Source organism: Poecilia mexicana, unplaced genomic scaffold (genome assembly GCF_051168715.1).
Source record: "Poecilia mexicana isolate PSO_F unplaced genomic scaffold, ASM5116871v1 scaffold_3, whole genome shotgun sequence".
NCBI lineage: Eukaryota > Metazoa > Chordata > Actinopteri > Cyprinodontiformes > Poeciliidae > Poecilia > Poecilia mexicana.
In genome coordinates, this window is record NW_028263372.1 from 1092852 (window position 1) to 1118488 (window position 25637).

At 39.6% G+C, this 25637-nt stretch overlaps 1 protein-coding gene across 2 annotated transcripts; it reads left to right on the forward strand.

The window, feature by feature from the left end:
* The first annotated feature begins 1784 nt into the window (after positions 1–1784).
* On the forward strand, positions 1785–25604 carry LOC148160073 (AP-2 complex subunit alpha-2). Of its 2 annotated transcripts, XM_088004023.1 has the most exons (23): positions 1785–5143; positions 6868–6936; positions 7254–7396; positions 7908–8101; positions 9252–9381; positions 10458–10559; positions 10643–10751; positions 11030–11180; positions 11525–11693; positions 13578–13715; positions 13796–13978; positions 15024–15121; positions 15202–15433; positions 16274–16438; positions 16545–16682; positions 17522–17655; positions 19004–19086; positions 19234–19322; positions 19616–19740; positions 19827–19943; positions 20142–20211; positions 20384–20518; positions 21374–25604. In XM_088004023.1, exons 1-23 carry the CDS (start codon positions 5077–5079, stop codon positions 21449–21451), a joined length of 2919 nt encoding a protein of 972 aa, XP_087860149.1. In that variant the 5' UTR covers positions 1785–5076; the 3' UTR covers positions 21452–25604. The 2 variants fall into 2 exon arrangements, with proteins under 2 accessions (XP_087860149.1, XP_087860148.1); XM_088004022.1 differs by lacking the exon at positions 16545–16682.
* The last annotated feature ends 33 nt before the right edge of the window (positions 25605–25637 follow it).

Consider the following 25637-nt stretch of genomic DNA (forward strand, 5'->3'; position numbering starts at 1 on the left):
CTGACGCAGGACTGCTGGCTACTTAACTGCCAGGTTTCTCTGGGTGGGGAATCAGACCGGTGCAACATATTTAAAGAAGCTTAATTAAAAGCAGTGTGCTCCATCTAGTCTCTGCTGATACAATTAGAAAGCTTGTGCTTTTGTGTGGTAGTGCTTTCTTTTCCTGTATTGTCTCTGTGCGGGGTCATTCTGTAACCACATGCTGGTTTTATATGTTTATTGTATTAAGCTTTGCTCTTTCTACCTCACTCAGTCATGTTGAAATCATTCATGTGGATAATAGATGCTGCAGTTAATTAGCTTTATGGAAAAAAGTACCCTATTGTTTTTCATGGCATATCTAAATGACACAATTTAGAAGATCAAAATGGTACGTCCAAATATTTGCTATTGTTGTGTAGTCAATATTTTACTACACAACTATATTTTACTATAAAATATTTTCCACATAAAATAATTAACGACCGCAGAGAAAATCTTGTTCAGAGATCTACCAACAGTTGATCCTTTCAAGTGTTCTAGAAACTTAATGCATTTCTCTCTTGGTTTTGAAATTCTTCTTCTGAAAGGTTTGAGTTTTGAAGATCAGGGGAAAATGATAGATGGATTTTATCATATTTTTGAAAAAAAAAATTGCACAATGGATGGAGAGCTGAATGAGATCTCTACTCATTTTACCTCTGTAAATTATTATGAAGGTTTTCAATGTGAGAATTTTGGGAATTCTCACTTTCTAAATTAGATCAGTCTTGCTTATCTCTATCTAGAACAACCCTGAGTACAGCTGTTGCACTAAATGAGCTGTTTGTTTGCTTACTGCTGTCTGAGACTGGTCTGCTGGTTTGGAATGATAAACATGTCGTTGGTAAGTTTTCAGTTGTGCCTATAGTTTGCATGTTGGATGATGAATCCCACACTGTTCTATGAGATGTCAAGGACTTGGAGAATTGTATTATGACGCAACCCTGGTCCAAAGTTCTTCACAACTTCTTGACCTGTCGCCTTTGTCTTTACGATGCTTGATGTTAACTCATGTTCTCTGAACCTCTAAGACCTTCTGAGAACAGATTTAGAATGAGATTGAAACACACATAGATGGGCTCTGTTTAGCTGATGATATGACATTTTTCTGACAGTTTATTATTTCTTAAAAAGGCATGAAGGGACTCGCTCTGATTCTAACTTCACACTCTTTTTCTTCTAGGTGACACTCAAGCATCCCATGAGGTGTTGCTCTTTTACTGTTGTGTTTTTTGTCATTTAAGCAAAGATATTTGTGTTTTAACAAGATTTAGATCTCATCTCGCTAAAGCGAGAAGCCCTCTTGTTATAACAAGATTAATGTATTGTTATAACAAGAAAGTTTGTCTAGCTTAATTCTTAATTATAAATGATTATGAAGATTTTAAAAACAATTATCCTGTGCTCTTCCGGAAATTCTCACGGTCAAACTGGCTTCTCTGTAGCTTAGTAGCAGCTACAGTGTCACAAACTACTTGTGTGGAATGAAGCCCTGCGGGGTGTAGCCTGAGCTAAATGGAACGCAGCCGCAGTCAGTCTGGTTCCTGTTATTCAGCGCTTGCAGCAGCAGGGCCGAGCGCAAATCGTGACACCGCACCTCGTACTGGCACTTCCGGTGGCAGGTCTGACACCTGCCACAAGTGCCACTGCGTTCGGCTGACTTCGGCTGACCTCGGCACCTCTTACTGGCACTTCCGCTGACACCTGCCATTAGTGCCACTGTTTTCGGGTCTAGCTCTCAGTGTTGCTACTGGCTTAGGCAAATGGACTACATATCCCATGATGCTTTATTACTAGTAGAAGAAGAACTTAAACACAGACGAAGAAGACAGAATTTAATAATTTTTTTTTCGCATAAATACTTATGTTAGCTGAATTCCTACACGTTTATTATATCATGTATGATTCGTTCATCCTATTTATTCACTAAAGTTCATCTGAATAATCCAGCCGACTCCTTCCGTCTTTGAATTAATCAAATACACAGAAGGTATCAGGGATGCCATTGGTTTCGGCACCTTTGTAACAGCTGAGTCTCGCCTCCACTAGAGCTGCTGTTAGATGTCCAGGATGTTTCAGAGCTGTCACAACTGTTTCCGATGTTTTGGGGGATGGCAATGACAGTTTTTTGAAAACGTGTTACTTATAATGCGTGTTTATAAAAAAAAATTCAATGGTAATTGTATATTTATCCATTTAACACTTTGAATATTTTTGACTGAGTTTAATTCAATCAAGATGGCCAATTGAATATACTATAAAGTGTCACTATTACAGTGGAACCTGTCACTATGTTCAAAGACACATCTGGTTAATCACACATCACTGATAGTTAATAGGACTTTTTACTTAATCAAAATGACATTCAACCCTTGCCCATGTTTATATCGCAGAACAGTGGCTGACATAGTGCAACAGGAAGCCAAATGTTGCAACTGGATAATAGTAATAATAATCAGACTCTGTATAACGTATATTGTAGAAATTAATAAAGTTTGAAAAATAAATTTAAGCTTAATGATCATAATTTCTCATGGAGGAATAATAAGTTATTTGATCCTGATGTAGTAAATTCACACGTTGACTAAACATGAATTTTACAGTAGACTTCAAATTGCTGTTTAAAGTATTTACATACAATGGCTAATAAATATTGACAAATCAATTACTATGCATATACTTTGTGACATAAACTTGAAAAAATGTTGAAACATATCTGCCAAATAAAATAATATGTAAACAGCACAATTTTCTTTGAAAAAATCATTTGCATCTTAAGTATAAACTAAAGTAATTTTTATTTCCAAAAATATGTAACATTCTTGTTCTTAATGCTGCTTAAGATTCACACATTGTCAAATTTTTTGAGGTGTAAATAATTTGTGTTTTGACTTATCAATATTCAATATTGGTGTAAAAAAATTGAAGTTGTTTTAACTTGAAAGTGAAAATCCTCCTGCTGCCTTGAAAATGCTGTTGAAATGCATTTTTTAGCTCAGATTTTAGTCATTCTCTCATCTTTGAATAAGAAAACTTTGAAGACAATGAACCGAACCAGAAAAAAACACAGAGAAGCAACCTTCATTTATGCCACACAAATCTGTAATAAACTTGACAAATAATGAAAAATAGCGGGGATTAAATGTAATAAATAAAAACAAGTAATAACTATTTAAAAATGATTAACTGGCATTTTTGGAAAATTATGATAACATGTTTCTTTTTTTAAAAAATGCATTATCTTAACAAAAAACACTGAAAGTTATAGTGGCTGCCTGGTCTATTAGATAATAGACCAGGCAGCCACTATAACTTATGACATCCTGTGCACTGTCATGGAACCAGGCTGAACATAATGTCACTCTGGAATTGTCAATATCTCATGTTGCCACTGTCAGAAATGTTAACTAATAAGTCAATATTAGTGAACTTACCCGGTTTAATAATCAATAGCATTATATTAAGGTCATTGTATGAAAATAATTATAATCCGGAACTGACAGGAGCTTGTCAGCACTGACATACCATGGCAACCGAGTGTCAGTTGTAGTGGTAGGTACCTACTGGTAGCTATTATCACCTGTTGCAGAAGAGGTCCCATCTGAAAGCGCAGGAGTTGTCTTTCTCTGTTTAAGTCTGAACACCGGCTGTATATTTAAATATGTATGAGAATTATGTTGTAATTAAGATATATTTTATTTCTATTTGTTTGATCTAAAGTTATTCATATGCTACATTCTGTCTGAAACAGATAGAGAATGAGGTTAGCAGCCTGTGGCACCCATGGCCACCTTACTTGTGTCACCTTACCCAGTGGTAAGGTGGCACAAGTGGCACCTTACCCAGAAGCCCGTGGCACAAGTGACAGCTTATGGCAACTGTCAACATGTTTTCACTGAGGCTGTTTATTGGAAACTGAAATTTGAGACTGTATAAAAAATAGACCAGGGCATATTTGCTTTTTTTAAGGGAACAGAATACTTAACAAGAAATGCAATACTTTGTGCCAGATCCACCATTATTTTCATTAATTATAAATTCATTCATATTAATTCTGACACAGAAGCTGTCACCAAAGAATATTATATTTCTATTCTATTGTTTTCCCCACTAAGCATATTTAAATATGCTGAAGTATGTATAATACAATTAAAAATACTTTAAAAATACAACTGTTTATAAATATGGCTGCATGTATAAGGTTTCCAGTAACAAAACAGCGTGTTATGAAAGATTAAATGTTCAAATACGTCATTGTGCCTGTTAAACATATAACGCTGAGTGGAGCGGTCGAACGCTATAAGATGGCCGCCCTAAATCTCGTGAGCAAAAATAGGCGAGAGGGGTCCGTGAGGCGTGGGAGGTGCCAGTATGAGGTCGTGGCAACCCTTGGAAGGTGCCGAAGTCAGCCGAAGTCAGCCGAACGCAGTGGCAACACTGACAGCTAGACCCGAAAACAGTGACACTAATGGCAGGTGTCAGAGGAAGTGCCAGTAAGAGGTGCCGAGGTCAGCCGAAGTCAGCCGAAGTCACCCGAACACAGTGGCAACTCTGGCAGCTAGTCCCGAAAGCAGTGGCACTTGTGGCAGGTGTCAGCGGAAGTGCCAGTAAGAGGTGCCGAGGTCAGCCGAAGTCAGCCGAACGCAGCGGCAGCACTGGCAGCTAATCCCGAACGCAGTGGCACTTGTGGCAGGTGTCAGACCTGCCACCGGAAGTGCCAGTACGAGGTGCCGAGGTCAGCCGAAGTCAGCCGAACGCAGTGGCAACTCTGGCAGCTAGTCCCGAAGGCAGTGGCACTTGTGGCAGGTGTCAGCGGAAGTGCCAGTAAGAGGTGCCGAGGTCAGCCGAAGTCAGCCGAACGCAGTGGCACTTGTGGCAGGTGTCAGACCTGCCACCGGAAGTGCCAGTACGAGGTGCGGTGTCACGATTTGCGCCTGCTGTCTCTCGCTTGCAGTGCTAACTGTGTAGCAAAACAACTTTAACAAAGTTGCTCGTCATAACTGCGGTATCCTTCTTATTCGCAGAAATAGTTCGCATTAAGACAGTGTGAACAAAATGCCCGCGGTCTCTAAAGGGGATGGAATGCGTGGTTTGGCTGTGTTCATTTCAGACATCAGGAACTGTAAGTTTGTTTTGAATCTTTGCGGAATTAAGCTAATGTAAAGTAGTCAGTGTAACGGAGGTGGACACTGCCAGCTCAGTATCTTCTTTTCGAGATCATTTGAACAAGTGTTTGTACAAGCAGACTACACGTTGAGATAGAATGCTGTGTATTATATGTTACTCAGCAGTGTTAGCTGTTAGCTCCAAGTAGCTAATATTACGTTTAGGGCGTGGACCAAACCGCTGCCTGGAGATGATTCTTAACAAGCAAATAAAACTGGGCAATTTAAAGATGGAGATTATACACACTGACTGGGGTCGGGTCAGAGTTTTTACCAGTAGTGCCTATCACAAACATAGTTGATTTATTTTTTTTTTATTTTTTGAAAGATGTTATCATTCAAAAATTGTTGTTAAAAGTTCCACCACATCTCGTCAGATAATAAATAAAAAAATCTAAATTTTTCCTGGTGGCAGATTTAATCAACAAGACCTTCAGATCACGAGCTGTTTCCAAAAACCTAAACAGGTAATTAAGTCAAGCTGCTCCTGAATTTGGTTTCACAACAGCAAAGACGCATTAGTTACCATGGTGATTTTCTACAAGGCCTGTCAAATAGAAAAAATGTTGAACTGGCCTAACAATAAAGTGTTTATAGCAAAATAAAGCTTTATTGTTATTATTATGAATGATTTGTTAAACATATTTAAATGTTACAGAGTTGAGTCACTGCTTTACTAAAAATCCACCAATGCTGTTAAATTTTTGAGTTTACAGACAGAGGCGTAAATAAAACCCATCTGAAAAGAACTAAAAATGTCTCACTTATCTTTCAGTATTTAGTTTTTAGAAACCTCACAATATGAAAGTGCCCCAAATCAGATAATTGCTTTTTTTATGAAGTATATCCATTGAAAAATAAATAACACAATATTTGATAATAAATAAATAAAATAAAATAGATTTCTGCGCAGGCTGTTCAGTTAGGAAAATATGACATGGCAGTATTATCCTTAATAAGTGTGAAAACTAATAAAAAGCCTTCCTGCCATGATCTGTTGTTAATTATTTAAAAGAGGCGTTGTCACTTTTTGCATGAGAGTGAGAGAGACACATTGGTATCACACGCTTCTGCAGGTCAACAAGATTTCACTGTTGTTTCCAAGCAATGACAAAATGATTTCAGACTTGATGTTTTAAGTTGTCCTTAGCAGGTTAGATTAGCCAGTTTTTAGTAAGGCTGTCCTTAACTAAGATTTCCTAGGGTTAGAGTTAGGGACAGAACTCGACCGACTCATCAAAAGCATAAAACTGAGAAATTTTGAGAGACCTAACAGTTCTGTTTTTGGAGAGTGGGAGGAAAAAGGAGTAGCCAGAGAGCACACACATCAAGACTTTATGCAGAAAGACCCCAGTCTGGTGTTCAAATCTAGAAGGTTCTTTCTGTAAGGCATCAGTGTAAACAGCTGCTCTACCCTGCACCTTTTATTACATTCATTATTGTTATTGTCATTACTTTTATTATTAAACAGTTAAAGAATTAAATTAAGGTTGGTTTTTAATAGTCTTTATAAGCAATTTGTTTTTTACAACCCAATATGAGCACATATCTACCTCAGACATATGGTTCATCTATAATCAGAGATTTTACTCAGATTAGATTCTGAGCAGACAAGAAGTCTGTCTCATTTTTTAAAAATGTTAAAAAACGTTTATGGTTGATTGAAGCTCTTTGTTTGCAGGTAAAAGTAAGGAGGCAGAGGTGAAGAGGATAAACAAAGAGCTAGCCAACATCCGTTCCAAATTTAAAGGTAAGTGAGCAGTTGGGACACTCTAACCCTGAGAAACAGAAAGTCATGCAACAGACTGCTCCAAGCTGAAGGGATTCAGTCTGCTGTTTTGATGAGCTTTATCTATGCCACAGTGTGAAAGTCTCACGAAAAGATCGTGTTAGCTTAGGTTTAGGCTGAAGCTTTGATATCCTGAGCCATCAGGGTTTATCACTGTTTTTGAAATATAATGATGTTCTCATACATTGTTAATTAATAATTGATAATTCCAAAAATGAAATATTTAGCTTATCAAAGGCACTTTACATCAATTTATGTTTTCTGTGTTGCTGTGGTAGGAGACAAGGCTTTGGACGGCTACAGTAAAAAGAAATATGTGTGCAAACTGCTCTTCATCTTCCTTCTGGGCCACGATATTGACTTTGGACACATGGAGGCTGTCAACCTGCTTAGCTCCAACAAATACACCGAAAAGCAAATTGTAAGTATTTCTTTCTTTTAATTGTTTGTTTTCACCTCGCAGCTCAGTCTGACTGGAGCAAACATTATAACATGTCAAAGACGAAGCACATCCTCTGGCGGCGTTATTGGACCAGGACCCAATCCATGATGCTGATGTAAAAAAACATATATTTGATTCTGCAGCACATCCTCACATGTATTGAACACTTCATTTGTAATGGTTGGAAAAGAGCTGTCACAGTGAGATCATCCACTAATAGTGTTAAAGAACATCATAGAACATCTTCAGAAGTCCAGCACTGCACAAATCCTTTAAGATGAACCTAAGATGTTGTCTTCCTACATCAGTAAAATGCTTGTTGCTGTTTCAGCTCTGATAGAACAAGTGAGCAGCATCAACCCACCTTCTGCCGTGGTGGGTCCAGCTGCTTTAGGAACCATAATCAGGACAGATGAAGATGAAGAGGATTTTCAGAATGTTTTGGTTCATTCAGGTGTCTGTCATCTGGTGCCACTTCCTGCTTTTTCAGGGTTACTTGTTCATCTCCGTGCTGGTGAACTCCAACAGTGAACTCATCCGTCTCATCAACAACGCCATCAAGAATGACCTCGCCAGCCGCAACGCGACCTTCATGAACCTGGCTTTGCACTGCATCGCTAACGTGGGGAGCAGAGAGATGGCCGAGGCTTTTGCTTCGGACATTCCCAGAATCTTGGTTGCAGGGTTCGTAAAAATGGTTTATTCATACAAAAAACTGATATTAATATTCTAGTCTTTCACACTTGCTTTTTCTGGTTTGATGCTAGAAAGACTTTTCTGGCTGATTCATGTTACAACACTCTAAAAGACAAATCTCATAGCAGACAACTCTGGGAGAACGTTTAGGAGACATCTAAGACTTCTAGTTTGTCAGTTGATTTTGTTCAGTCTGTGCGTCGCTCCAGTGGGATGATAACCTGGTGAATGCAGCGGTTCTCCTGCTCTCCACAGGCCTGTAGAAATTCTATTTGCAGTTTGCCTCAGGTCATGTGTTAGAAAAGGTAAATATTTGGAAGAAGACACTCTAATCAGACAAAAACCAAAATTAAACATTTTGACATAAATGCAAAATGCCATGTGTTATAGAACAGTAGCAGTGTGTATCACACAGAGAGATGGGCCAAGTGAGTCCGACACACGGGACGACACAGCGACAAAAAGTTGGAAATTGTTGAACTTTTGTGTTGTGTCGTTAGCCCGAGTTCACTTTTACATGCACAAGATTGAAATTTTACATCCATGAATTTGACCAGTCGCTTGGCTGGAGGGGCAAGAGACTTTCACCTCATCACACAAGTCTGGGCTGCTGCTAACGATTATTTTAGTAGTGAATTATTCTGACGATTTAGAGAACTTGAGCCAGGTGAAGCTTATACTGCAACTTGAGGAGTTTTGGATAAAACATAATATTTACAAGCCAAGAGGGGTTTTATGCCAGTCAACGATTAATTGATTACTAAGTTAGTTGATGATTTTTTCAATAACCAGTTCATCAGGATTAATCTGATTAATTGTTTTAGTCCTACACAAGTTCCATAGGGAATGAATGGAGAGTGAGTGACACTGCATGTGTTGTTGACCATGTGTTGAGCTCTTGACCCTTAATCCCACCTAAATGTGTTTTATTAAAGGGCCTATTGTTAAATTAAGTTCACAAATCAGCTGGACACCTAGATCCACTTCTTCTCCCTGGTTTTCTTCCTGGAAGGTTGCTGGTTGCCACGCTGGTGTTAGTAGTTGTTGGAGGAGATCATATTTCAGACTAACTAAGCTTTTCCAGTGTTGTCTCCGTGTTAGTATGAAAGCATGCTGAAGAGATGATTTTTGTTTCCAGGGACACCATGGACAGTGTGAAGCAGAGCGCTGCGCTGTGTCTGCTGCGGCTCAACAGGACTTCTCCTGACCTGGTGCCTATGGGAGAGTGGACAGCTCGGGTCGTCCACCTGCTCAATGATCAGCACCTGGTAAGACCTGTGCTAGTTTACTGCTTCAGAATCAGAACATCACTACAGCTGTGCTTAGGGCCTGTGCTATTTAAAAGTCTGGTTAGGTTTGAAAGTGAAACACACACATTGTACCAGACACAAGGTTTTATGAAGATGTGTATCTGTCTGCACGACATGCCGGAACAAAACTTCTCCTTACTCTCTGATGACTAAAGTCGATTAACATTCAGCCAGACATAAGCAGGCTGTGGAATATCCTGGTTGCTTGCTTACCTGGTGACCTTGGTTACGAGCCGGTCAGAGGTCTTGGACCAGCAGCTGCATAGTCGAGGGTCTGCATGTAGCGACTTTACAAAGCTTTTGGCTAGAGCCAGTCTTAGTGTTTGTTTGTCAATGCAGCTGAAGAACTGGGACATTACTTCCTATGGCTCCTTCACAATAAGAGCATTACTTCACATTGCGCTCTGAACTTAAATTATATATTTAACGATAAACACAAACCTAACTACCTGCTTTGCACCTGAAAACGCTTTATTTACCAATTAAAATTTAAAGAACTTTTGGCTGTTTTGTTGCAAATGTCTGACCACATCTTAGATTTAGTGTTGTAAATTTATGCCTTTAACTATGGAAAATTATCTGATTGTTCTTAAAAAGTTATGCCTTTTAGCATCAGACAATATTCACTTTTTTCTCATAAATATTGTCACCATCCCAATATAATGGCCTAAGTGCCAAAGAGATTTTGGTAAAAAAAAAAAGAAGAAAATATGTATCAGGCATAAAAATTACTTTTGGATGAAGAATATAGTAAGAATGTGACAATATGTAAAATTCATCTGAAAAGTATTTTTTTTGGCATAAAGTACTTCTTTGTGGCCACTGTATTTTTGTTTATTTTCTACAGTGGCCCTTCCTCCATCATTCACTGATGTATTCATATTTACTGTGAAATCAGAATGTGTTATTAAAAGACAAATACTTTTTGAGATGTCCAGTTTATTTCCTTTGTAAGAAAACGTAAAGCTGTAAAGAAACAGTCTCTATCTGTATCACAGAGTAGTGTGTTTGTGTGTGTGTGTTCCTGTTCTCAGGGAGTAGTCACAGCAGCCACCAGCCTCATCACCACTCTGGCCCAGAAGAGTCCAGACGACTTTAAGACTTCCGTGTCCCTGGCTGTGGCCAGGCTCAGTAGGGTGGGTCCAGCTTTGATGCCCCTAATGGCGCTCTGCTCTTTCTCAGGCAGAGTCTTCACCGTCTTCATCTTCCTGTCTCACAGATTGTGACCTCTGCATCCATCGACCTGCAGGACTATACATACTACTTTGTTGCTGCGCCGTGGTTGTCTGTCAAACTGTTGCGCCTGCTGCAGTGCTACCCTCCACCTGGTATGCTACCATAAAGCCATGCATTACTGGGACAAAACTTACTTTTTATTAAAAATAAAATAACCAGTAATCTGGTTATTTTTCTGAAAAATAACCAGGCTACTCTCAAATATGCATGCGTGGTAACTTGCCTAAGAACATTAACATATTAACATTGGAATTCTTGTGGGGGTAATCAACCCTACATAAAGCAGTCGGACATGTTGGAGTTGGAAATCACTAGTGTGTTTCTATTAAGTGTATCTTTAAGAGGAAAGCAATGCGACTGGCTGTTGCAGAGGACGCATCGCTGCGAAGTCGTCTGTCCGAGTGTCTGGAGACCATCCTTAATAAAGCCCAGGAGCCGCCCAAGTCCAAGAAGGTGCAGCACTCCAATGCAAAAAATGCTGTTCTGTTTGAAGCCATCGCCCTCATCATCCACCATGACAGGTTGGTCACTTTCTGCTTCTTAACCTGCTCAGTTACCTAGGAAGAACTGATGTTTAACAATGCTGTCTGTACATGTTGAGGACTGAATGCTGCAAGTCAATGACATCACAATATAGTGTTGCTGGTCTAACTATAGATGAATGAGAGTATTACACCTGGACAAATAGAACCCCATGCCACTCCAGTATGCTCTATCTACAATGTATCAGACTCACCCGGCGCTATTGCACTTTGCTACAATAAGAGCAAAGTGTATATTAGTATGTTGTATATTAGTGTTGGATTGTGAACTCAGTGCATGGGGATCTGAGTACTTCCTGTTGTCGTTGTGTGTTTTCCCTCAGTGAACCCAACCTGTTGGTGCGAGCCTGCAACCAGCTGGGCCAGTTCCTGCAGCACAGAGAAACTAACCTCCGTTACCTGGCCTTGGAGAGCATGTGCACGCTGGCCAGCTCCGAGTTCTCCCATGAAGCTGTGAAGACACACATCGAAACTGTCATCAGTGCCCTCAAGGTGAGTTTCTGGACCTCTGGTAGGAAATATGATGACCCCATCAGTGTGGACATCTCCATGCCTGTTAGGGATGGAAAGCAGGAATGTTCCACGCTGCATTCATGCAGTAATTCATGCCAGAAAAAGAACAACCGAGTATTGAGTCCATAGAAATCAATATAATTCTCAGAAGCTCTAATTTTCTAAATTCTGAATATAATTTTCAGAATTTATCTAATATTCTAATTTTCTATGCCACTCTATTTTAGCTTTATATTATCTGTAAGTCATAATCATCAGAATTACAAGACAGAAATGCTATCTGTGCAGTGAATCCACATGGTGTATGAGATTTACTTTCTGAAATACTGAACATTTTCACATTATTTACATTTTTTTATATACCTGTATTTACTCCTTGTTTACTGTACAGTGAGACAGAAACAATATGAATCCATCAAACTAACAGAATAACAGAATAAATCATTTAACAAACCAAATGAACTCTACTTAGAAGCTCTGCAATAATCAGGGTGAAACATGAGACTAAGATTCTGTCTCATGTAGTCCATGATCTCCATTCATGGAGATCATGGACCACTGGGCATTATAAATAATTAATATGGACAGTAATAAGAAGTGGTTGAAATGATAAGTGCCATTATATCAATGTGGATGTGTTGAGCAGTGAGGCAGTTTAATGGTCTTTAAACATGTCTGGAATTGAAATGAACTCTAATGTATTTACTCAAGTCTAGAGAGTTATGAACAATGATGGGTAGAGCATGTGACCCACATATGGAGGCCTCAGGTTCCAGTCCTGACCTGATGACCTTTGCCATACGTCTTCCTTTTCTCTCACAACCTGCTTTTATGTCTGACTACTCTCAAATAAAGACTAGAGCTGCTAAAACCTTAGAAAAACAACAAAAACACGTTTATAGACAGATGAGTCCTTCTCAAAATCAGTAAGAACAACCTTAAAAATATTTAGTGACATCACCTTTAAGTTCATGTAGTACTTCAACTGGTTCCAAGAAGATGGATGTAAGTTCAGTTTTGACTTTATGCACCAAAAGTTAAAAAACAAATTCTCACAATGAAGAGAGTATTCTCTGGCGGACTTTCTCAATCCTAAATATTTATACTGGGAGACTTTTTGAATTTTCAGACCTTCAGCTGCAGTAATGACTGGAGGAACTGTCGACTTGTCTACAAAGACGAGAGATGGCGGTGTTTAAAATCAACTTTTTTGAGCTTTACAATATGTTATATTGTTGTTCCCTCATCAAAAACATACATGGAGTGTTAACTTTATTCTTTCATTCATGTTTGAGAAATCTTTTGATCTCCATTTCAACCATTCTGCTGTGAAGGACACCTAAGTGAACCAGCGCCACCTTCAAGGAAACTGCAGCTCCTCCTCAAAGCTGCAGTTTCCAACTTTCTGAGCTTCTGCCTCACAGAGCGACTTTCCGCCACGACTCCCCCTCTCAGCTCCTTCAGACTAGCCAGCAGCAATTGGCAAACACCTGGTGTAACTGTGGATTTGCTGAGCTCATTACAGGAACTACTTCTCAGTGCAACACTGGTAAAAACGTTGTTAAAGGGTTAATAGAGGAACCATGTTATTACAACATCCTGTGGAGTTTCAGAAAGAGGAGGAGTTTCTTAAAGAGACAGAGGTCCAATTTCAAGGCTTTAAATTATGAAGTCAATTTTTTTAAGGCGTATTTGACAACTGAAGGTAACATAGTTCCTTAACTGTGCTACAAAACAGCACTATGTGCCTGGGAAACACACAATGCTGCCCCTTTTAATTTACTGGCCAATCATGTTTCTTTCCCATAGTTATATGGTAGTCATACCGTCCGGTTGAAGTCTCTTCTTGGTGTGTCTGTGCAGACTGAGAGAGATGTGAGCGTGCGCCAGCGGGCCGTCGACCTTCTCTATGCCATGTGTGACCGCAGCAACTCCAAGCAGATTGTGGCGGAGATGCTGAGCTACTTGGAGACGGCAGACTACTCAATCAGAGAGGAGATTGTAGGCTGTCAACACACACATGCTCAGGTTTGAGTCTCGGGGAAAGATGTTCTCCTCAGCCACCACGCTGTCGCCCACAGGTGCTGAAGGTGGCCATCCTGGCCGAGAAGTATGCAGTGGACTACACCTGGTACGTGGACACCATCCTTAACCTGATCCGCATTGCCGGCGACTACGTGAGCGAGGAGGTGTGGTACCGTGTCATCCAGATCGTCATCAACCGGGATGACGTCCAAGGCTACGCTGCCAAGACCGTGTTTGAGGTGGGAACTGTGATTCATGTTGTCACTAATAACATTCACTTCTCTTGTGTTTTTCTATGCATCCTCCAGATATGAAGGGAGTAAGAAAAACTAGATATGAACATTATTTAAAAATTGTATTATCTCTTAAGTAAAATCCTGTTTTACTTAATAGTATGTGTCTAATAGTAATAATCTGAATTATTGATTCAATATTTCCACTAAAAGTTGAGGAAAGAGATTAATTTAGTTTAATTTAGAACAAGACTGTAACATAACTAAATGTGGAAAAAGTGAAGCACTTTGAATACTTTCTGGATTCAGTCCGATGTTAAAAGAAAATGTCAGTAAAATGTGGATTAATATTAATACCAGTTGCAGTATTAATTAATACAATCATTGGTAGAATAGTCATGCATTATAATAAGTACAGTTGAAACCAGAAGTTTACAAACTGAAGTAAGTCTTGATCTGAAGTTAAATCAGACCAATATTTTTCATGTTTTAATAAAAAAAAGATTATGCCATTAGGTTATTTGGTACTGTCTTAATACTTAATACCGTAGGAGTGTAAAATATTTTTGTCATTATGTTGATGACACCTGTTTTCACTATGACATCAAAGAAGTTTTTTATTTATTTATTTTTTACAAAAAAGCAACATTTTGCTGACCACAACTGATTTGTAAATCAATAAAATAGTCAAACATCTGAGGGCTGATTGACCTGATTAATTAAAATAAAAATCTGATTTTTTTATTATTTTGCCTGTTCATCACCGATCATATAGCTATGTCAGCAACATCTGGCTGATTTGTGCATTTCTTTCTAAAATGAATTGAATCCAGCATTTTAAAGGTAGATTGGTACCAAACACTTAAGAAGTGAACAAACTGCATAAAGGTAAAAATCGCTGTCCAACAGAACAGAGTGCTTGTTGAATTCAGGTTTTATTAGATCTGATTAGACCAACACTGTGACTTTAGTTGGATACACAGTTTGTGTTAGTGTGTGTTGTTTCTTACCTGACAGAAGCTGTTGTTCCTCTCCATGTGAATGTGTGCAGGCCCTCCAGGCTCCAGCCTGTCATGAGAACCTGGTGAAAGTGGGTGGTTACATTCTGGGAGAGTTTGGAAACCTGATTGCTGGTGACCCTCGCTCCAGGTGCTGAAAACTGACCCCGCTTCTGACCAGATGTTTGTAATCTTTGAAGGTTCAGCTCCTCATGACCTGTTCCTCTGCAGCCCTCTGGTCCAGTTCAACCTGCTTCACTCCAAGTTCCACCTGTGCTCGGTGCCAACCCGAGCCCTGCTGCTCTCCGCGTACATCAAGTTCATCAACTTGTTCCCGGAGGTGAAAGGCACAATCCAAGATGTCCTCCGTTCAGACAGCCAGCTTCGCAATGCCGACGTGGAGCTCCAGCAGAGGGCGGTGGAGTACCTGAGGCTCAGCTGCATCGCCAGCACCGACATACTGGTCAGCACATCAATTAGCTAACCGGACGTTGAATGGGCCTGAAGCTTTAAGCAGAGCCTGAGTCCAAGGCAGGCACTTAGGATTGTACAGTGAGGGTGGATGTTTCTCTTCTTTATTAGGGCTTCAGCAGCATAGAGTGAATTTACTTCAATTTCTCTGCAAAGTGAACACAACCCTGTTAAAATATCACGGATGTCTGAAAAAATGAGACAACGAATCATTTTATAACCTTTCCCATTTGTGACATTTATCTGGTATAATTAGGCTCACGTGTTGAATTCAGTAATAAAACAGAGGGGAAAATACATATTTTTTAAAATATAGCTTAAATAAACTAGTTCAACTCATGTGAACACTCTTATACTGAGACTTTATTGATGCATATTTTTTTATTCAGTTTCAAACTTCAGTCTTTGGTAGAAGTTTGTCAGCATGCCACAACCTGAGCAGATCATGAGGACATCTGTTGCTCACAGTCCTCTTCAGGAAAATGAAGTCAAGTGTGTAGAGCATCTCAGCAACAAGGCAGTTCAAAGTGCTCTACGTCATAAAAACATCATACAGTCATCAGTTCTGAAACAAGCAACAAACTTTACATGTTGTCAAATGCCATCATCAAGCAAATACACATAAGATCAATGTTCCATTTACTACTAATCAAAAGTCATTTGAAAAAGGTGGGTTTTAATTCTTGATTTAAAGGAACTCAGTGTTTTAGTTCTGCTGAAAAGCTTTAAGTTCCCAAAGAAACATGAAGTTACCAAAGTTTCCTCAGGTTGCATGCAGAGCATTTGTTGGCCAGTTCCTGTGGGTTTAGCGAGGTTTTCTCTCTGCCCCCAGGCCACCGTGTTAGAAGAAATGCCTCCGTTTCCAGAGAGAGAGTCTTCCATCCTGGCCAAGCTGAAGAAGAAGAAGGGCTCCAGCAAACTGCCAGACATGGACGATTCCCGAAAGAATGTCAATGGCAGCGCCGAGCACGCCGAGGACGCCGAAGTGGCCAGCAAGGTAGCATCATGACTAAATCAGAAGAATGTAGACGCTTCATCTGAATCCATGGGGATTTTGTCCTGTCCTCGTCCTGGGTTTCCACTGTCCTCCTCTGTTTTCTCAGTCTCTACCTTCCCGTTGTTCTGCTCCTCTTCTCTTCTTTTCTGCACCTCAGACTCCTCAGTTTCTGTTGGAAGAGCTCATTTCCACAGACAGACCCCACCCCTCCTCTAGCGCCACCATGCTCCCCACCAGAACCATGGTACTTGACACGTTTACATTTTCAGTGCAGTTTGCATTTTGTCCCAGTGCTGCCATCTGCACGGAGGAGCAGGTGTTCCTGTTGCCTAGCAACAAGAAGGTCCTGGGTTTGAATTCCAGCCTGGGGTCTTTATACATGAAGTTGCATGTTCTCTCTGTGCATGTATGGGTTCTTCAAAATGAAAAAATCAGAGAACTGGAAATACAGTAAGGTCGCATACAAAGAAAAAACTTTGTGGTGGAACAAAACCATAGAGAATACTTTATTAATTCAGGGAGAAATGTCTTAGTATGTGACATTGTACATAGTATAAGTATGACTTAAACATAAAATAAATATATAAAATGAAATAATAACAAGCATGCACATCTAAACCTACCTAACACTGGCTGGCCATTCGCATGAGGAAGTATGGTGGTGTCAGCATTATGCTGTAGGGACGGTTACCTGCAGCAGGGAGCCGTTCCTCAGCTGAATGAAAGATGAAGGTTCAACTCCCAACAGGAAAGAGGGCCTGACACAGCCAGAGAGACAGAGAGAATTAATTACAGTCTCTGGCCATGAGACACTGAGCAGCTAAAGTCTTTCCTCTGCCTACATCTCCCAGAATGCTGTGTGGTTCTGGATCGGAGTTCAGTGACATTATTGAAAATTCCATCAGATGTATTATCTATTGACGTTAATGATGTATCTGTAGCGATATACATTGGTATTGATCTGTTGTCCAGTACTTCCTGAAGTTTTTTTTTTTTTTTTCTAAAGGTCTGACTAACGAGCCTCAGTAGAACACCTGTTGTAATTTTCTGAATGTGATTTTCTGGATGGTGTTTGTCCTGCAGGTTCCCAGCCACACCTTCACTGACAACCTGAGTGTGAACTCAGCCCCATCCTCAGGAGCCAGCCTGCTGGTGGACGTCTTCTCTGACTTCAGCAGTGCTGCACCCACAGAGAGCTCAGACGAACACTTCCCCAGGTGACACTAACCACAGCTCATCTAATGAAAACACAATGTTAGCCGTCAGTGTTCTTGTTTTAGTTAATCAAAGCTGAAGAAGAGTTATTTTACTGTAGGCCTGGGCTAAACATGACAATAAGAACTATTACGTTTTTTTTTTTAAGTAACTCAATGACTGTTAATGCATGGCACGACAATCAGAGCCCCACTAATATAACTACTTCGTTTGACAAACATTCTGACTTGTAATACACCTCTTCAGTCACATAAAGAAGTGACTTATATCATTAAGCTGCACACAGGAAGCATTATTATGTAAACTGGACTTTATTAGCTTCACGTCATGTTGTAATGTCATTCCCTCATCATAAACATACCCAGAGTCAAGGTTTCCCTCAGAAAACTTGCTAAGCTCGGTGGTTGGGTGCTAGGCAGTCATTCATCCAGCGGGCCGTCGTGTTTTTGAGTTAAAAAATGTTTAAGTTGACAGGAAATTTGAAAATATCACTTGATATTTATGTGTTATTGAAAGACTGGAAGATTAACACCTGAACACTAAATATAAAGTCTTAAAAAAAATGCAAGCATTTTAAAAAGACTTAAATAAATAAGCAATGCTAAGCCTGGTGGGGGTGCTAGTCAAGCCTGGTGGCCTGCCAGGCTTATAGTACACTGGGGGAAACCCTGCAGAGTGTTGTTTTGATTCTTTCAGGCATGTTTGAGAAATCCTTTAATCTCCATGGCAACCATTCAGCTGTGCAAAATGGGTGGGTGGACCTAGCCCTGCCTTCAAGGTGCAGCTTCTCCTCTGAGCTGCAGTTTCCAAGCTTCAGCCTCACAGAGCAGTCCTCCCACACGACGCCTTCACTCAGCTCATTCAGACTAGCCAGCAGCAATTAGCAAACACCAAGTGGAACTGCACATCAGCTGAGCCCATTATAGGAGCTACTTCTCAGTTCAATGCTGGTAAAAATGTTGTGATGACTTCCTGAAGCAGAGTTTCAGAATGAGCAGAAGTTTTTAAAGAGACAGAGGCCCAATTTGAAGGAGTTAATTTAAGAAGCCAAATTTCTTTTAAGTCATATCTGATATTTTTCAGCGTAACAACTACAGGTTACATAGTTACAATGATACAATACAAGTTACAATATGAATAAATCTCATATTTTCTGATTTATTCATATTTATATGAAAATCAAAATTCTTTTCACAAGACATTTTACCATAATAAAAGATAAACTGTATAATAAATGCCCAGCTCTTCCATACGGACCATTAGATTTATCGTTGACAGAAGACAACTTATGAATAACTGAGCACTGTTCTGTTACAAATATTAACAATTTGATAATTGTTAATATTTCAGGTTTGTATGCAAAAACAACGGTGTTATCTACGAGAACCAGCTTCTGCAGATTGGACTGAAATCTGAGTACCGGCAGAACCTGGGTGAGCCTCTGCACTGTTCACTTCTCTGTGTTCGACTCAATTACGATTACAAGTTTATGTGAGAGATTGAAATATGTTTGGAGGAGAGTGAATGAAATGTTTAACTTTTTTAAAACGTCATGAAACAAAATTCCTTCCTTCCTGCAGGTCGCATGTATGTGTTCTATGGCAACAAGACCTCCACACAGTTCCAGAGCTTCTCCACATCAGTGAGCAGTAATGACGTCCTCTGCTCTCATATCCTCTGCTCTGCTCCACAGCTGCCCGCCGAGTGATCTCCTGAGATGGTTTCTGTGCTGGATGCTTGTCTGAAACAAGACCTGCTGTTTGTCTGGTTGTTTTTAACAACAATTACTCTCTGCTTCAGTTAAATACGTTTCCACCCTGCAGTGATTATCTAATGGGAAGAACGTAGCGGTTTGCTTTGTTAAATCCAGCTGGGTGGATGTTTTTCTTCAGTTTTAGTGTATATTTGAGCTGTTCCTGCTGTTTCTGTGAATATCTGTGCAATCCTTGACCAGCAACTTTACAGCTGAATGTCCAGGAAAAGCCAGTAGACCCGCTTATAGAGGCTGGAGCTCAGGTCCAGCAGATCCTCAACATTGAGTGTGTGTCTGATTTCTCAGATGCTCCTGTCCTCAACATTCAGTTCAGGTTGGTAAGACAGTATAGATCTGTTGTTTTATGTATTGACTCTGTTATTGAGCTATTTATACGCAAACTTCATCCTGTATGTGCAGATATGGTGGAACATTGCAGAACATCGCAGTCAAACTCCCTGTGATGCTGAATAAGTTCTTCCAGCCCACGGAGATGACGTCCCAAGACTTCTTCCAACGCTGGAAGCAGCTTGGAGCGTAAGCCTGACTTTACTTTCACTAAAGTAGTTTCAACTAGTTGGCTTTTAAAGTCAGAAGTATCAGTTGACATCAGATTAATGTGAAAAGTTGTATGTCGGAAAAGGTTCATATAACAGCTCTTGTACTTGATGGTTCTTTCTATCTGTCTGTCTTTATTTTGAAGTTGAACATTTTTTTTGTTTTTGGTGTCATCAGTCCTCAACAAGAAGTGCAGAAAATCTTCATAGCCAAAAACCAGATGGACACAGATGTTACCAAAGCCAAGGTAAACAGTGAAGCCTTGTGTCAGTGTGAACATTTAGGACCATCTGTGACTGAGCTCAGTGACTCAATAAACATGTAATCTGACTTTAGCTTTATGATGCTGTTGTTGCTTTGGTGTTTTTATGAATCTAGTCATCTTACTTCTCTGTGTTCTGTTGCGTTCACTCCTCCAGCTCTTAGGTTTCGGTGTAGCTCTGTTGGATGGTGTGGATCCTAATCCGGTGAACTTCGTTGGAGCTGGAATCATCCACACTAAGACCACTCAGGTGGGCTGCCTGCTCAGGCTGGAGCCCAACACACAAGCACAGGTAACACACATACACTGAAATAAAGGCTGTGCTTTGCAAAATGTGTTTTATTGTTTTCCAGAAGGTGAAAGAATTGAATTGGAAAGAAAAAGACTCATGGTTTACAAATTAACAAAATTCCATGTTTTATAATTGTGCACTACCTTGTTGGTCAGTCACAAACAATCCCTTTAAATTGCTTTGATGTTTGGGGTTGTAACATGACAAAATGTGAATAGTATAAGGGATGACACCACTGCAAGTCGGCTCTGAACTCATGTGTTGTCCGCACAGTGTGGGACCTGCAGCAAAGCCTCCTATTCTGACGAGCTTCCACACATCACAGTGTAACAGACTGTGTGGATGTTTGTACCACTTGTTTGAAAAGTTACTGCTTTACAAAGAAACTGTTCCTATTTGTAGCCACAGCTCACATTTATTGTTCTGGACCCAGCGTGATGCAATAGTCTTTGATTTAAGTACAAAATGTAATGATGACAAAAATCTGTAGATTTACTTGCGGTTACCTTCATGCAGATGAACATGTTATAGTGTTCAGCTGCTGCCATTTCTCCATCTTTTCGATTTTTCCAGACTCTGTTTGGGTTTTGGAATAAACTTTATCCTGCGCTCTAAATGCTCTGGGTAAATCTGGGATCAAGAGCCGGTTGGATTGACTGACAGTTGTCATCATGTCTATTGAATTGGATCTGATTGTCTCATGAAGTGCCTTGTAAAATGACATTTGTAGCAAATAGATGCTAGAGAAATCAACAGATTTGAACTGAATGAACATTCAGTTCAAATCTGTTGTTAGCATCATACAGTTAGCATCATACAGATGCTAACTGGCTGATTCATTTCTGTTTCTTCCAGATGTACCGCCTCACCTTGCGGACCAGTAAGGAGTCCGTATCTCAGCGGCTGTGTGAGCTGCTGTCAGAACAGTTTTAGCCTCCACACAGCACCTGCATTTTTACACTTTCTTACTCTCACTTCAAATCAAAAAAAGATGCATTGTACAGTGTACATTTTTTGTTTTATTTACATGCTTTATATCCTAGTGAGAGGGAAAAGTCTTTTTTGCACATAACTCTAGTAATGCCTCACTGCTTTAAAGCTGCGTTGTGTCTGTCCTCACACTGTGATGAGGCTCATGGTTTGGCCTGGCAGCCTGAGCCGCCGGTACTGAGAGTCCGGGTTGTTGGTCTGGGAGTGTTTCACACAATCATTCTGTACTTGTTGGCTTACAAAATAGATTACACAAGTCGCTCACAGAGAACGGCAACACTTCAGCTGTTTGTTACACGTCGTCTCAGGAGGAACAATCCCTCTTAGGTATTTATAAAAAAACATATTTTGTAAGTGTGGGTTTTGTTTCCTGTAAGGGAGTTTTCTAACAACCACAGCTGTTTTCTAGAATCATCTTACAGGGACTGTGATTGAAATAACATGTTTATGTCTAAATAGAGAACTCCCAGGTCACTTTTGAGAAATACTTCACAGACGATACGATGGTCTATTTCTAAAGGGATAATTCAGAGTTTTTTGAAGATGGGTTCTATTGAGAAGTTTTGAGCAGTCAGTGTTTTACCTGCGTTAGATAATTGTTAGCGTTTGTGTTTTGCACATATACTGACGTGTTATTTTAACAACGTAGACAAGTAACACTGCAGCTAGATTTTTTTTTATGTCTGTGGCCTGAGCTTTTCACCTCTAGACACCTTATGTAGCAACTTATGCATCAGTGATACGGAGTTTAAGTTGTTGCTAACTCAAAGTAGCTTCAGGTTGTTGGTCTGTTCTGACGGGTTTTATCAGTTTTCTCCTGACTGCCTTTAAACGTTCAATGGAACCAGCTTTTAAAAAAACCTCAACTCTATTTTTATTCTATAAATGTTTGCTCACACCAAGAACAGGAACTCTGCTGGTCATGAAAAGTCAATTAGAGAGGTGGACCATCAACAGCACACTGTAACAGTTATGTCACTGCCATATGTTAGACTTTTCTAGCTGTGTTTTAAATCAACCAACCACATCGTTGGATGCCTTTATGTCTTTTCTGATGTTGAAATAATAATTTCCAGTGGAATCACTGGAGTTGGTTGTTGGTGTGAACAGCCTTTAAAGCACTGCCACATTCTTTTTATTTTGTCCTAAAGCATTTCTTTTTAATGTCCAACTAGAAATATTTCTCCATTAGTCAGTTTGCTTGTCTGTTTTTATATTTGCTTAAAGAATGCCTATTTTTAATAATAAAAAAAACTCTTTAACTGCAGCTCTACAGGAAAATTTCCCCCTAATAATTTTATCCCATATCTCATTTTTAGGTTCACTTTTTTTCACCACTCAGCTAAACTAGAATCCCACAGCTGTACTGTTTACGTGTTGCTGCTGCCTTTTGCTCATGGCTGGATTAGAAAGTGACGTTAACCTTAGAGAAGAAACAGTCAGACTACCTGACTTCTCTTGAAATCAGCCTCCAGACGTTGTCTGGTTGTTCTGATCCATGAAATCAAAGCCTGAAGCCGGACCTGATGAGCTCACTGTCACGTTATGACGTGCTGAAAACAGCTGAACATTAGAGAACCAGGGAGACCAGTGACCTCTGAGTAATGTGACTGCAGCACTGCTGCTTTTCCACCTGCAGCCTTGAATGTTTTCACATACTCTCTGATTCTGTTGTTTCCAACGTGAACATTGTTTGTTTATGCTGTGAATTGAAGTTTTAATGCCATACTATTCAATTGGTGATTTATTAAGCAAATGACGTCTGATCAGTTTTGCTGTTTACTTGCAGCATTTCAGCTCCACATGTATTGTGAATTTAATCAGCATTGTCGTTATTTTAATGTTGGAGACGTTGAAGGAAAGTGCTGCCGTTACCCATATCCCCCTGCTGCACCCTGCTACCTCCTCACACCAGTTGCTCCTTTGTAATTTTGCTTGTTTCCCACTCAGGATTCTCATTTTGTACAAACCACACATCATATTTATATGACTTTAATAAATAACACCTACCAGGTGTAGGTCAGGATTATGGTGGTTTGATCATAAACTCACAATTATAAGAAATAGAATGTCACAAATTACAGTTTTATAATTATTTCTCTTCATCAGCCATTAAAAATATTTTAACTATAAAGACAAATTGTTAAAGTAGATAACTGAGGTACGCATTGTTAGATTAGGGTTGAACAGATCCTCCTCCTTCCAGCAATAAACAGTTCAGTTCATAAGGTTCTGAATATTTTAAATGAGAAAAACTAAATATAAGTGTGATAGGTGATGACTGATGAATTAGATCCAGACATGTTGTAGCAGGTGTCCAGCTGTCTTGAGTTACAAATTCATAAGTTGTGTGTTTCAGGTTTTGGTTTCAGTGATTCACTCCACTGGTTTGGAGATTAGCTGAAGCTTTGAACTCTGGGTAGGTTTCATGAGTAGAGCTGCATTGTAGTCAGTAAACTGAGTGAAGATACTTTCTACAGTGGTGTTTGTTTAGTTGTGTTAAAGGTTTTCAGAAGCACTGTGATCCAGTTTGACACTGATCCTGTTTTTCCGTCTCTTCTTCGTTCTACAGAACACCAAGGGGAACATTAGGTCCATTTAATACTGCAGATCAGGCCAGATAACATCCTCCCCCCACACACACAGTGCCAGTCTGTTACTGCAGGGCCTTTTAGATTATTCTTGTCACTTTTCTACATTTTCTATTCCCACAAAGACTTATTTAAAGGGGCTGTATTATGTAAATTGACGTTTTTAAGCTTCACATCATGTTGTAATGTTATTCCCTCACCATAAACACACCTGAAGTATTGTCTTGATTCTTTCATGCATGTTTGAGAAATCCTTTAATCTCCATGGCAACCATTCAGCTGTTCAAAATGTGTGAGTGGACCTAGCCCTGCCTTAGAGGTACAGCTCCTCCTCAGAGCTGCAATTTACAAGCTTCTGCTTCACAGAGCAGCCATCTGCCACTAATGCTCTACTCTGCTCCTTCAGACTAGCCAGCAGCAATTAGTAAACACCTGGTTCAACTGTGCATCTGCTGAGAAGCTGATATAAAGAGCTTAGCCTGAGCTCATTATGAGCTTCTTCTTAGTTACCAACTGAGGTAAAAGTGTTGTTAAAGGTTTAATAGAGCAGCCATGTTGTGATGACTTCCTGAAGGCAGAGTTTTTAAAGAGACAGAGGCCCAATTTCAAAGCATTAAATTATGAAGCCAATTTTCCTTTGTCATATTTGATATGTATAGTACTTTTTAGCTTCTTGATTGTTCTACATGTGCCCAAAAAACACAATACTTAATGTTAGGATTTCATGCAACAATATATCCAATTCAAAATCTAAAGTGTGATGTGCATTTGTATTCAACCCCTTTGAGTCGATACTTATGTTTTGCTGCAATTCCAAGCCTCTCTACCAGTTTTGCACATCTACAGAATGTTTGTTTTCCAGTCTGAATGTATGGAAGTTTCCTCTGCTTGCTGAGCTTTAATACAAATGTGAACTTGTGTCATGGATTCCAGGACATTAGCTTTTTCATTAATATTGTCTGACTGAACCTCTTTTGTTTTTTGGCCATCCGTGTATCTTTCAGAGCTCTGAGGTCAGAATTACTCTGATGTTGATCCAATGTCAGAGAAATGAGTTTCTGGAAGAGAACGCCTGATGACTGGGTTAAAATCAATCAAATCAAATCAGTGTGGTTGAATAAAACCTACCAGTATGTCTGACAACTGAATAATGTTCAATTTAAAGTAAAAAACAAGAACTAATCGTTTCCATATTGATGTCAACAGGAGTCCAGCTAAGTCCAGAGGCAACTTTTTTTTTTTAATTTTCAGGTTGGCAAACATTTGCATATGTTCACCTAAAGCCTACAGAAGAATGCCAAGCTATGTGATAATTAAATTTCAAAAGAGTGCCGTTTTATTTTGAGCTTCATTTTGTGCCTTATCAATAGAATTCTGTCGCCATGTTTTGTGCCTGACAAAAAAGGGCTGTTTCTAGAAAAAAAAGTCAGGATTTTCTGTTATGTTTAAATGTCATTGCATTGTGTGAATCTGAAGTTTTTACCAAATAAAGTTTTGAAATCAAATTCAATGCATATCTCTTATTCTACTGCCCTCTA